This window comes from Erpetoichthys calabaricus, chromosome 13, assembly GCF_900747795.2.
Source record: "Erpetoichthys calabaricus chromosome 13, fErpCal1.3, whole genome shotgun sequence".
NCBI lineage: Eukaryota > Metazoa > Chordata > Cladistia > Polypteriformes > Polypteridae > Erpetoichthys > Erpetoichthys calabaricus.
This window is the reverse complement of record NC_041406.2, coordinates 90,548,615-90,561,413: the sequence shown is the minus strand read 5'-3', so window position 1 is coordinate 90,561,413 and position 12,799 is coordinate 90,548,615. Positions and strand designations below refer to the sequence as shown.

At 42.8% G+C, this 12,799-nt stretch overlaps 1 protein-coding gene across 1 annotated transcript; it reads left to right on the top strand.

Annotated features, from left to right (window-relative positions):
* Positions 1-2,345: 2,345 nt before the first annotated feature.
* LOC114663479 (zinc transporter 1-like) lies at positions 2,346-11,309 on the top strand. The gene is made up of 2 exons (XM_051935559.1): positions 2,346-3,154; positions 10,182-11,309. Exons 1-2 carry the CDS (start codon positions 2,590-2,592, stop codon positions 10,922-10,924), a joined length of 1,308 nt encoding a protein of 435 aa, XP_051791519.1. The 5' UTR covers positions 2,346-2,589; the 3' UTR covers positions 10,925-11,309.
* Positions 11,310-12,799: the final 1,490 nt, after the last annotated feature.

Here is a 12,799-nt window from a genome sequence, read left to right as displayed (position 1 = left end):
GCCATTTTTGAGTCCAGAACTGAACTCTAGGAATACCAGGACCTTGCAATACAAGTAAACAGAATTAGAGTTTTCAGTGGTGCAGATGCAAATACAAAGGTTTCTCTAATAATAAATTAGCTTATAAATATAACTACAGTACTTAAGGATAAACAAAGAGAGTTTACCATTAGGACGCCGAAGGAATGGCGGCCGAAAATGTTACTTTGCAGCCATATGTGAATAATAAATTAAAAACCATTCATTTCAAGCAGTAATAGCCATTATACACACTAGTAATGCCTTGACTGTTTTTTTAAATCCAATTTAATGGTATCTTAATAAAAAAAAGTATCAGTTTTTATCAAAAACATGAAAATGTCTGGGTGACCCCAAACATTTGGACACTGTGACAGATAGAGGGTGCTGTCGTCCTCTTGAACCCTCTGACTTGACTCCAGACACCAGGTAAAAGTCCAAATATTATTTTTATTTGAACAATAATGTGCACAAAGCACCCTCCACTCCACAATACTCATAAATCACCAATAATCAATCAATACAATCCTCCACACTCCCAGACGTGTTGCCACCCTTCCACCCAGCTCAGCTCAACGTCTTTTATAGTCCTTGACCAGGAAGTGTTTCGCCCTCTCTGTCCACGTGACCTGGAACACTTCCAGGTCAGAAAAAAACTCTTCTTCTTCACCCCGGAAGCACGTCATTCTTCCTGTCGCTATGACTACAACGTACTTCCGGGTTATAGGGCACATAATAGTTCCTGCAGCATCCCCTGGAGGTTCCCATGGTATCCAGCAGGGCTGTGATGAAAAACTCCACTGTCCATGATGCCCTGCTGGAACTCGGGGCACCTCTATGTTGCAGGCAGGGCTCCACCTGGCGGCCTGGGGGTATTGCCCGGGATAAAAGGCCGGCCATGTCCCACAACACTAATACAGTATATGTTAGTAAAGGAGAAGATAAGTGAGGATAAGGCACTTTGTGTCTGAGATGCGCTTGTTCTCCCCTTGTTGATATGACATTTCCCATAGTACACCAGTTTTTCAGTACACATGTGCTGTTTTGACTGTTTAGTGATCTTTAACTGGTTACTATTGTGCGTTCATTAGAATATACAATACTTTTTCTTGCCATCTTGTATTTATTTTGTACCATTGTTAGTCTCCATCCTCTTGTTCCTTTGCACCGAATGAAGATGGATTAAGAAATGGTTAAACCTGGCTATTCACAATGATTTTTACATAATGTCCTTTTCCCATTATATCACCACAGATAGCCATCAACTGTCAAGTCCTACTCCATCTAGTTTGTCATGGGTTAATGGAACTCTACTAATGCCACCTTTTACAGGGGTGGAGTAAAAACAGAGATGCACTACTTTGTTAACGAGAATAAGAATTTATGAGGTGACTTTTAATAATGAAGCAACATGATGTGTGGTGTAGTGGTTAAGGTTTTGGACTTCAAACCTTGAGTTACTGGTTGGCACTGTGTCACCTTGAGTACGTCACTTCACCTGCCTGTGCTCCAACTGGTCAAAAGAAATAAGGAATTTAACTAATTGCATGTCTCAAAATGTTGTGAGTTACCTTAGAAAAAGGATTCAGCCATATAAAAATAATAATAATCTACTAACTGCTGTCTATTGCATTTTTCTTCACCTGATGCTGTTCTGTTTCTGTAGCTTTAATAAAAAATATTTTTTACATATACCATACTAATGACGTAATAGGATTTAATGAGTTAATATATTAAATATGCAGGTTAGAAAACAGAATTGGATGCTCAAGATCAGCAAGATTGCTGCCACCAGCAATCCTCCCTCCCTGCTTTTCTAGTTCATTTAGCGCAGGCCTTAAGAGTCTCTGCTTTGTATTTAAGACATCACATGCCAGTCTGAGTGATGCCAGAGCAGGAGTATTTATATATATATATATATATATATATATATATATATATCTAGTAGTATGGAAGACCGCATATACATTCAACATGTGAAGCTAACAGGAACATTATAATGAAAGAAAGTGATATATACAATGTAATGCTAGCAGGCAATTGTTAAGCAGTGTTGATATTTCAAGAAACAGCATTGAAGTGATGCCAGTGTTGCACGGTGAAGACCAGCTGTGATGTTCCATATTCTCTAGCATGTCAAAAGTCGACATAGAGAAGTATCCATCCATTTTCCAACCCGCTGAATCTGAACACAGGGTCACGGGGGTCTGCTGGAGCCAATCCCAGCCAACACAGGGCACAAGGCAGGAACCAATCCCGGGCAGGGTGCCAACCCACCGCAGTAGAGAAGTATCAGTTGTAACAAATGTGGCAGAATGTTGATTTTGGCTTTTCCTTTGGAGACACTACTGTATGTGGGTGCAAAATCTATCCACAAGTCAACACATGTTAAATGACGGAGGACAATGGAGTGCCTAATCTTTCAGGATAATTTGATTCATCCAGTCTTTGACCTTACTCTGAGAAGCTTCATCAAGATTAAATTTGGTATTCTGCTTGCAATGGTACATAAATATTGTTTTAAAGTAGACTCTTGCTTTGCCTTGATCCTTTGTATTTAAGCGATTGAACATGTGTCAAATGAGAAGAGTTTTTGCCTGCGAGCCCAGAAAAGTGAGGCTGTACTTTCTACTGTTCTTAACTTTTAGCTTCTTTGTGGTGGAGGTGGTCATCAGTCGTATTACGTCCTCATTGGCAGTGCTGTCTGACTCTTTCCACATGCTCTCAGATGTCTGTGCTCTTGTAGTGGCACTCGTGGCCCTATCCTTTGCAGAGAAGACTCAGTACACTACTAAGAATACCTTTGGCTGGATTCGCGCTGAGGTGATAGGTGCACTGGTTAATTCAATCTTTCTAACCGCCTTGTGCTTCACAATCATTCTTGAGGGAATTGAACGTTTTGTGGAGCCACGGGAAATCCAAAATCGAATTATGTTGATTGGAGTGGGTGTTGCTGGCCTGTTTGTTAGCCTTGTGGGCATGAAAATGTTGCATGAGCATACCCATGAACAAGTCTCCACCAAAAAGGATATGAGAACCAAGGAGGTAGGATTAAGTAAGGAGGATCAGCAGTGCAAGAGTGATTCACCAGCCACTGAGACTCAGAAGGCAAACGTAGAAGAAACTGTCATAAATGGTATGGCAAAAGAAGGTCTGTATTGTGGGGGTGAAAATGTAGAACCTGGTTCTTCTGATGTTTAAAGTGTATATGGTACAGGATTATTTTAATGAAAGATGGGTTTGTAAGGTTTGTAGAGTCATTATTGTCATGTGAACAGAGTACAGTGAAATTCTTACTTGCACATACTGGTGAACATGCAACAAGTCACCACTTTTCTCATTCATCAATCAGGAAAAAAGCGTATGATAAATTTGCTTTGTGTAGCAGGATGCATATGATTACTTAAATAGGCAGAGTCAATCATCCATCCATCCATTTTCCAACCGGCTGAATCCGAACACAGGGTCACGGGGGTCTGCTGGAGCCAATCCCAGCCAACACAGGGCACAAGGCAGGAACCAATCCCAGGCAGGGTGCCAACCCACCGCAGGACACACACACACACCAAGCACACACTAGGGCCAATTTAGAATCGCCAATCCACCTAACCTGCATGTCTTTGGACTGTGGGAGGAAACCCACGCAGACACGGGGAGAACATGCAAACTCCACGCAGGGAGGACCCGGGAAGCGAACCCAGGTCTCCTAACTGCGAGGCAGCAGCGCTACCACTGCGCCACCGTGCCGCCCCTGTTCAAGGTTCCAAGGATAAAAATTTGAAATACTTTTTCATCCCAACTGCTATTGATCTTCTAAATAAGTTCAACATTAATAAACATCCGTAGTCTTAAATTATGGGATGAACAGTTATCATTTGCATCAGCCATCAATCAAGTCCAATTGTTAATTAATTTTAGGTGTAATATCGTCAAGGTAATCTTTCCCCATAAGTATTATGATTGTTACTATATTTGACTGTATTGGTTGGTACTATGTGTATGTTTGATGGCTGTGTTCTTTATGACACGGGTGTCAAACTCCAGGCCTGGAGAGCCACAGTGGCTGCAGGTTTTCATTCTAACCCTTTTCCTAGTCAGTGACCAGTTTTCACTGCTACTTTTTTCCCCTTTTATTTTAACCGCCATGTTAGAAGGATTCAGTCCTCTGAATTGATTCGTTTCCTCATTAAATGACAGCCAAACAGATATGAGATGTGAAAGAGCCAGCAGATGACCAACTTAAACTGGGGCTTCAAACTCCAACCAGTTTCTTAATGAGAAGCCAATGCTTGCTTGCTGTTAATTAAACCCGTTATTTAATTCCACGGCTTGTTGCTGCTCTCGTTCTGCAACAGCAGACATTTCCAAAACTGTTGATTTTCTGTTTTTTATAAGACCATCGTCAAAGTGTTTTGAGATATTAACCTTACTGAGACCATCACCTTTCTTTATTTTCAGATATTGTGTGATGTGGCGGCTTGTTTTGTCTCATTATTGTTTGGCTGGCAATTAAGGAAAAAAACTAAAGGGCCTGAGTCAAGTTAATTAAAAGAAGTAATTAGCAGCAAAAATTGGTCACTAATTAAGAAGATGGTTAGAATAAAAACCTGCAGCCACTGCGGCCTTCCAGGACTGGAGTTCGACACCCCTGCTTTATGATGTCTTTTTAATGTAATGTCATGTTTTCTCTGTAAAATCTGAAGACAACCCACATTTCCCTTTTGGAACTTCTTCTTCTTTTGGCTGCTCCCGTTAGGGTCGCCACAGCGGATCATCTTCTTCCATATCTTCCTGTCCTCTTCATCTTGCTCTGTCACACTCATCACCTGCATGTCCTTTCTCACCACATCCATAAACCTTCTCTTAGGCCTTCCTCTTTTCCTCTTCCCTGGCAGCTCTATCCTTAGCATCCTTCTCCCATTATACCCAGCATCTCTCCTCTGCCCATGTCCAAAGCAACGCAATCTCGTCTGGAACATTGAAAAAAATTAAGGTGAATTGGTGATCCTACAAATTGTCCCTAGTGAGTGTGCTTGGTGTGTGTGCCCTGCGGTGGGCTGGCGCCCTCCCCAGGGCTTGTTCCTGCCTTGTGCCGTGTGCTGTCTGGGATTGGCTCCAGCAGACCCTTGTGACCCTGTGTTAGGATATCCCGGGCTAGACGATGAATGAATGAATGAATGAATGAAAAAAAATTGAATTCAATAACCTGTTAGCTTTTAAAACAACTAGTTAAAGGTTCGGTATTTTTCAAGTCAAACTTATTTCTTCATAAGCATGGTATGTATGCATCTGCCAACGTGAAATTGTGTTCTAAAGTTAAGCATTTTCTATAAATTTTAAAACACACAGAACCCGTCGTGGCATTTTATAATGGAAGTCACATATCACTGGGCATCACTGGGAAACAAAACCCAAAAACTTACTGAATATGTCAAATTATGAAGCTTAGAAACTTATTGAGCACTGATTCCACATCCTGAGATAACACACACTTTGTGAAATAGTTTATATAAGTAATTTTTCAAAGGAAAAAAAACACCAATATTATAAGATTCAGACCAGCTGTCTGCAGTGGGCTGGCGCCCTACCCTGGGGTTTGTTTCCTGCCTTGCGCCCTGTGTTGGCTGGGATTGGCTCCAGCAGACCCCCGTGACCCTGTAGATAGGATATAGCAGATTGGTTAATGGATAGATGGATGGGATGGACCAGCTGTGCATGCTACCTCAATGTTGGTGTCCTCCGCAATAACCTTTCGCCCCCCCCACCCACGGTTTACTCTCGAAAGACAAAATCAAAGTAAACCTTTCCTGCCAGTTGCTTTGTATCGTGTTGATTTACTTCAGTATTTATGTGAGATATCCTCCTGCAAAGGCTACTGCTACCACACAAGGAAATACAGTTAGGTCCATAAATATTTGGACAGAGACAACTGTTTTCTAATTTTGGTTCTGTACATTACCACAATGAATTTTAAATGAAACAACTCAGATGCAGTTGAAGTGCAGACTTTCAGCTTTCATTCAGTGGGGTGAACAAAACAATTGCATAAAAATGTGAGGCAACTAAAGTATTTTTTGAACACAATCCCTTTATTTCAGGGGCTCAAAAGTAATTGGACAAATTAAATAACTGGAAATGAAATGTTCATTTCTAATACTTGGTTGAAAACCCTTTGCTGGCAATGACAGCCTGAAGTCTTGAACTCCTGGACATCACCAGATGCTGGGTTTCCTCCTTTTTAATGCTCTGCCAGGCCTTTTCTGCAGCGGCTTTCAGTTGCTGTTTGTTTGTGGGCCTTTCTGTCTGAAGTTTAGTCTTCAACAAGTGAAATGCCTGCTCAGTTGGGTTAAGATCAGGTGACTGACTTGGCCATTCAAGAATTTTCCACTTCTTTGCTTTAATAAACTCCTGGGTTGCTTTGGCTGTATGTTTTGGGTCATTGTCCATCTGTATCATGAAACGCCGCCCAATCAATTTGACTGTATTTAGCTGGATTTGAGCAGACAGTATGTCTCTGAACACCTCAGAATTCATTCGGCTGCTTCTGTCCTGTGTCACATCATCAATAAACACTAGTGTCCCAGTGCCACTGGCAGCCATGCACGCCCAAGCCATCACACTGCCTCCACCGTGTTTTACAGATGATGTGCTATGCTTTGGATAATGAGCTGTTCCACGCCTTCTCCATACTTTTTTCTTGCCATCATTCTGGTAGAGGTTGATCTTGGTTTCATCTGTCCAATGAATGTTTTTCCAGAACTGTGCTGGCTTTTTTAGATGTTCTTTAGCAAAGTCCAATCTAGCCTTTCTATTCTTGAGGCTTATGAGTGGCTTGCACCTTGCAGTGCACCCTCTGTATTTACTTTCATGCAGTCTTCTCTTTATGGTAGACTTGGATATCGATACGCCCGCCTACCCCCTGGAGAGTGTTGTTCACTTGGTTGGCTGTTGTGAAGGGGTTTCTCTTCACCGTGGAAATGATTCTGCAATCATCCATTACTGTTGTCTTCCGTGGACGTCCAGGTCTTTTTGCGTTGCTGAGTTCACCAGTGCTTGCTTTCTTTCTCAGGATGTACCAAACTGTAGATTTTGCCACTCTTAATATTTTAGCAATTTCTCGGATGGGTTTTTTCTGTTTTCGCAGCTTAAGGATGGCTTCTTTCACCTGCATGGAGAGCTCCTTTGACCGCATGTTGTCTGTTCACAGCAAAATCTTCCACATGCAAGCACCACACCTCAAATCAACTCCAGACCTTTTATCTGCTTAACTGATAATGACATAACGACGGACTTGCACACACCTCTCCATGAAATAGCCTTTGAGTCAATTGTCCAATTACTTTTGAGCCCCTGAAATGAAGGGATTGTGTTCAAAAAATGCTTTAGTTGCCTCACATTTTTATGCAATCGTTTTGTTCACCCCACTGAATTAAAGCTGAAAGTCTGCACTTCAACTGCATCTGAGTTGTTTCATTTAAAATTCATTGTGGTAATGTACAGAACCAAAATTAGAAAAACGTTGTCTCTGCCCAAATATTTATGGACCTAACTGTAGAAAATGCATCCTTACTCAAGGAAAATAATACCAGGAATATGCGATAAAAAGATTATCGCCAGATCACAAGCATGCGTCAGAAACCTAGAAGCCATGTTTTCTTATATTGAAACTTTTACCACTACAAAGTGGGCATATTCTGTACGTTTGTAGGCTTTTATTTGCCAGTGGTACCCCGTGCCCAACAGCTTCCATTATGAAATACTAGGATAGGCTATATATTTTTAAAAATGTATAGAAATATTGTGCGGCAGATGCATATATACAGTATACCATATCCGTGAAGAAATAACGTAGATTTGAAACATACTAACCTAATCCTGTCGGGATAAGTTAAGGGAGTTGATCGTTAGGAATGGCTGCTGAAAGTGGGGCTTTGCAATCCTATGTGAATAATAAATTCAAATCAGTCATTTCAAGCAGAAATAATTATTAGTAGCACTAGTAATGTTACAGCTTTATTATTAAACTAGCGACTTGGCCAGGCCCGGTCTTAGGTATTATGGGGCCCTAGGCGAAAGGGGGGTCCAGGGGCCCCCTGAGGGGGGCAGAGCCCCCCTGGAAGCTCTGTGAAATGCGTGAAAATTAGACCAAGGAGTCGATCCGGGGCCCCCCAGACGCCGGGGCCCTAGGCGGTCGCCTACTTCGCCTATGCCTAAGGCCGGGCCTGATTGGGACAAATAATGCTGTAGTATATTTAAGTATATATGACAATTGCTCACTCGGACAATTTGTTTTGGGGGCCCCCAAGAAGGCGGGGGCCCTAAGCTATAGCTTGTGTAGCTTATATGTAAATCCTGCACTGGACTTGGCGCGCGCTACGCTGCGCGTTGGATGACCACAGTTGAAGGACTCCCTGTTTAAACGCGGCTGCCAGTCGTGAACTGGGTCCTTCATCGCACTGCATTTGATTTTTGCATGGGAAACAAAATTTCAAAACAAAACCCATGATTCACGAAGTGTGGGACGCAGACTAATCAGAATCGTATACGTTGTGTAAATGGTTGTAAGGAAGAGGAGGATCATACCGTTGAGGACGTCCTGTGCTTGTCGAGGGGGCATGTAGTGGTACTTCATTCTGAAGAGCAAAGCGATGTAGGTCATTTGAGTGGTCTTCATTAACTTCGTCAGTGACATGCAGCACTGTGTCATCGCGTCCGTCACCTTCATTGCACATAGTAATATCTGTGGAGTCACACAATCCCGTGGCATTCGAGTGGACAGAGTCAAGTACTTCTTGGTAAACAATGTTCTGTGTGAAGTATTTATTAGTATCTTGTAATAATTTCCCTTGACTTTTGCAAGGCAATATTTTGACTTTCACTTTTGGAAAACGTTTTCCTCTGGAGAAGGTGACATAGAGCTGGCCATGTGTGAAGACAGGCTCCGGTAGGAATATACCTACAAGATGTAGTGTTTGACCCTGCGCCTTATTTATTGTAATAGCGTATGCCAATCGGAATGGGAATTGCCTTCTGTGCATGTCAAAAGGCAGGTCAGAGTCATCCATAGAATCGAGACCTATCGTGGGGATGAAGACGTGTTGACCACAGTGTTTACCAGTGATTATGTTTGCTTCAAGTAAGTGGTCATGCGTAATGTGTCCTCTCTCTCTCTGTAGGAGTTTGTCTATTACGGTTGTTTTGCAATCGTAAGGACCTCTCGTCGGGTGTCTCATTGGCACGCTTTTGCCTCTTTCTTTCGCGATCACGGCGTAATCTGTCTTCTGTCTCTGTAGGGGTTTCAGTTGCCTTTTTTGTGCAGCAGAGACGCGTCGTTGAGCTAATCTGTGTGAATGCTGACTGTCCGTTTCTTGCGAGCGACTGGCACGCCTTTGCCTCTTTGCTTCGTGATGACGCTGTAATGTGTCCTCTCTCGCAGCAGCAGGTTCAGTTGCCTTTCGTTTCGGCATTGTTCCGTAAGGTCTCCTCCGTACAAGTGCACATGGGTATCTGAAGACGGAAAGGCATAGTGGGCCGGAAAGGAGAAAATAGAAAATCGCGGCTTGAAACACACGAATTGGTGACCAGGGGAACCATCCGACTCCGACGCGGGGCTCGAAATACTCACGTGCACAAAGGGGAAAGAACGGAGGGGGGTAAGCAGGAATTCTGAGAGGGGAAGGACTGGGGCTTTTCTACGGGGGCGGCTATACAGCCAAAAGGAACCCGGACGCCGCGCTGGGCTTTTATTATATAGATAAGCTTGATGGTATCAAAAACATGAAAATTTCTTGGCGTGTCCAGACTTTTGAACAGTACTGTAAGCATTTTGGATGGAAGATGCAACTCATTCCGTGAACTTGTATTGGGATAAGCAGGTTTAAAAAATTAACAGATAGTAACCATTCAATTCCAAGCAACTGATACAAACCTTTTTATCGTAATGGCCATTGGGGCCCTGGTACGTGATGCAGTAAACTGAATGTGAAGAAGAGTTAGGTTTCTTTTCAAAAGGAAGCGGACTGAATCCGCACATGAGAATTGTTCCATATAAATAGTGTATATTTTGAAGAATCTGACAGTCTTTTTAAAAAATAGATTAAGATGAAATTAGCCTTTCAATTGCTCTATCTCTTCTGTCTCTTTTCTGTCAAAATGCCTTGCAGATGTCCTTCACCACAACCGTATGGATGTCCAGATAAATGTCACCAGTGCTCCCTCCAACGAGCTAGAGGAATCGTCATCGCAGCTGAACATTAAGGGTGTCTTCCTCCATCTCCTTGCGGATGCCTTGAGCTCTTGCGTTGTTGTGGTAAACGCTCTGATCTTCTATTTTGTGTGGAACCCTTGTCCTGACGATGAACCTTGTATCAATCCTTGCGTGAACAGCCCATGCAGTGCCCAAGTCAATCTCACCCACATTGTGTCCACAGCTGGGCCCTGTTGGGTCCTCTACTTGGACCCAAGTCTCACTGTCATCGTGGTGAGTATCTTGCTGTACACTACGTCTCCTCTGTTGATAGAGTCTGCACTCATCTTGTTGCAGACTGTGCCAATGAAGATAGACATGCATCAGATAAATGAAAAGCTGCGTACTTTGGATGGGGTTTTGGCAGTTCATGAACTTCATGTCTGGCAGCTTGCTGGAAGTCGCATCATCGCCACTGCTCATATCAAATGCCGTGATCCCTCTTCCTACATGAATGTAGCAAAGCAAATAAAAAAACTCTTCCATGATGCAGGCATCCATGCGACCACAATCCAGCCTGAATTTGCCAGCATTCACTCCGAGTCCGGCTTTAACCTTTGTGAGCTCCCCTGCCAGACTCTGTGTGCCCCCAAACTTTGCTGCAGCAATGGAAAAAACATGAACGTGGAGAGAAACAGCATGGAGGACAGTGAAATCTAAAGGTGAAGATCAGGTCTACACTTGGAAACCTAAGCGGTTATGAACCTCAAAAATGAGATGTTATGCTGACCCATTCCTTTTGTTCTACTGGTACTTAATTTTATTCAGCTATATGATACTACACAAACATTTTAGACATTGATATATGGATCTTGTGTTGTTTTCATGGAATGTATGGTTTTCCTTTAAGGCAAGATACACAGTGTAATGACTGAAATAATTTAATTTTCCAGGTGGCTTACTAAGCATAAACAACTAACACAGGCACAATATTCTGCAAGTGACAAACGCAGCTGTCAAATGAGGACAAGAAGCATGGAACTAAAAGGAAACACGATCTAAAATGGCACAAGAGCAAGAGGGTGGTTCAGGAACTGTAAATGTGTCAATATTTACAAACAATATTTACAAATATTTACAAAATTTATTTATAAACAGTGGTGCTGTACGAATTATGTTTCTGGACTTTTCTAGCGCCTTCAACACCATCCAACCTCTGCTCCTTAGGGACAAGCTGACAGAGATGGGAGTAGATTCATACCTGGTGACATGGATTGTGGACTATCTTACAAACAGACCTCAGTATGTGCGTCTTGGGAACTGCACATCTGACATTGTGGTCAGCAACACAGGAGCGCCGCAGGGGACTGTACTTTCTCCGGTCCTGTTCAGCCTATATACATCAGACTTCCAACACAACTCGGAGTCCTGCCACGTGCAAAAGTTCACTGACGACACTGCTATCGTGTGCTGCATCAGGAGTGGGCAGGAGGAGGAGTATAGGAACCTCATCAATGACTTTGTTAAATGGTGCGACTCAAACCACCTACACCTGAACACCAGCAAAACCAAAGAGCTGGTGGTGGATTTTAGGAGGCCCAGACCCCTCATGGACCCTGTGATCATCAGACATGACTGTGTACAGAGGGTGCAGACCTATAAATACCTGGGAGTGCAGCTGGATGATAAATTGGACTAGACTGCCAATACTGATGCGCTGTGTAAGAGAGGACAGAGCCGACTATACTTCCTTAGAAGACTGGTGTCCTTCAACATCTACAATAAGATGCTGCAGATGTTCTATCAGACGGTTGTAGCGAGCGCCCTCTTCTACGTGGTGGTGTGCTGGGGAGGCAGCATTAAGAGGAAAGACGCCTCACGCCTGGACAAACTGGTGAGGAAGGCAGGCTCTATTGTAGGTATGGAGCTGGACAGTTTGACATCTGTGGCAGAGCGACGGGCGCTGAGCAGACTCCTATCAATCATGGAGAATCCACCACATCCACTAAACAGGATCATCTCCAGACAGAAGAGCAGCTTCAGCGACAGACTGCTGTCACCATCCTGCTCCACTGACAGACTGAGGAGATCGTTCCTCCCCCACACTATGCGACTCATCTATTCCACCCGGGGGGGTAAACGTTAACATTATACAAAGTTATTGTCTGTTATACCTGCATTGTTATCAATCTTTAATTTAATATTGTCTTTATCAGTATGCTGCTGCTGAAGAATGAGAATTTCCCCATGGGATTAATAAAGTATTTATCTATCTATCTATCTATCTATCTATCTATCTATCTATCTATCTATCTATCTATCTAGCATAAGAACAAAAGAGGTTTGACAGACGAGAGGAGACCATTTAGTCTGTGAGATCCATATGCTCATTAAAAATTGTCGAGGATTTGGCTTCAACTGCCATAACTCCATAGCTTGCTCCACATTCTTACAATTCTTTATTTGAAGAAGAAAAAAAAAGAAAAAACGCTAATGGTGTCTTTGTGGATGTGATTTTTATAACACCAAGGCCAGTGATAGAATCTGAGACTTGAAGTGTTGTAAACACAATAAAGTGCACAAGGCAACACAGAA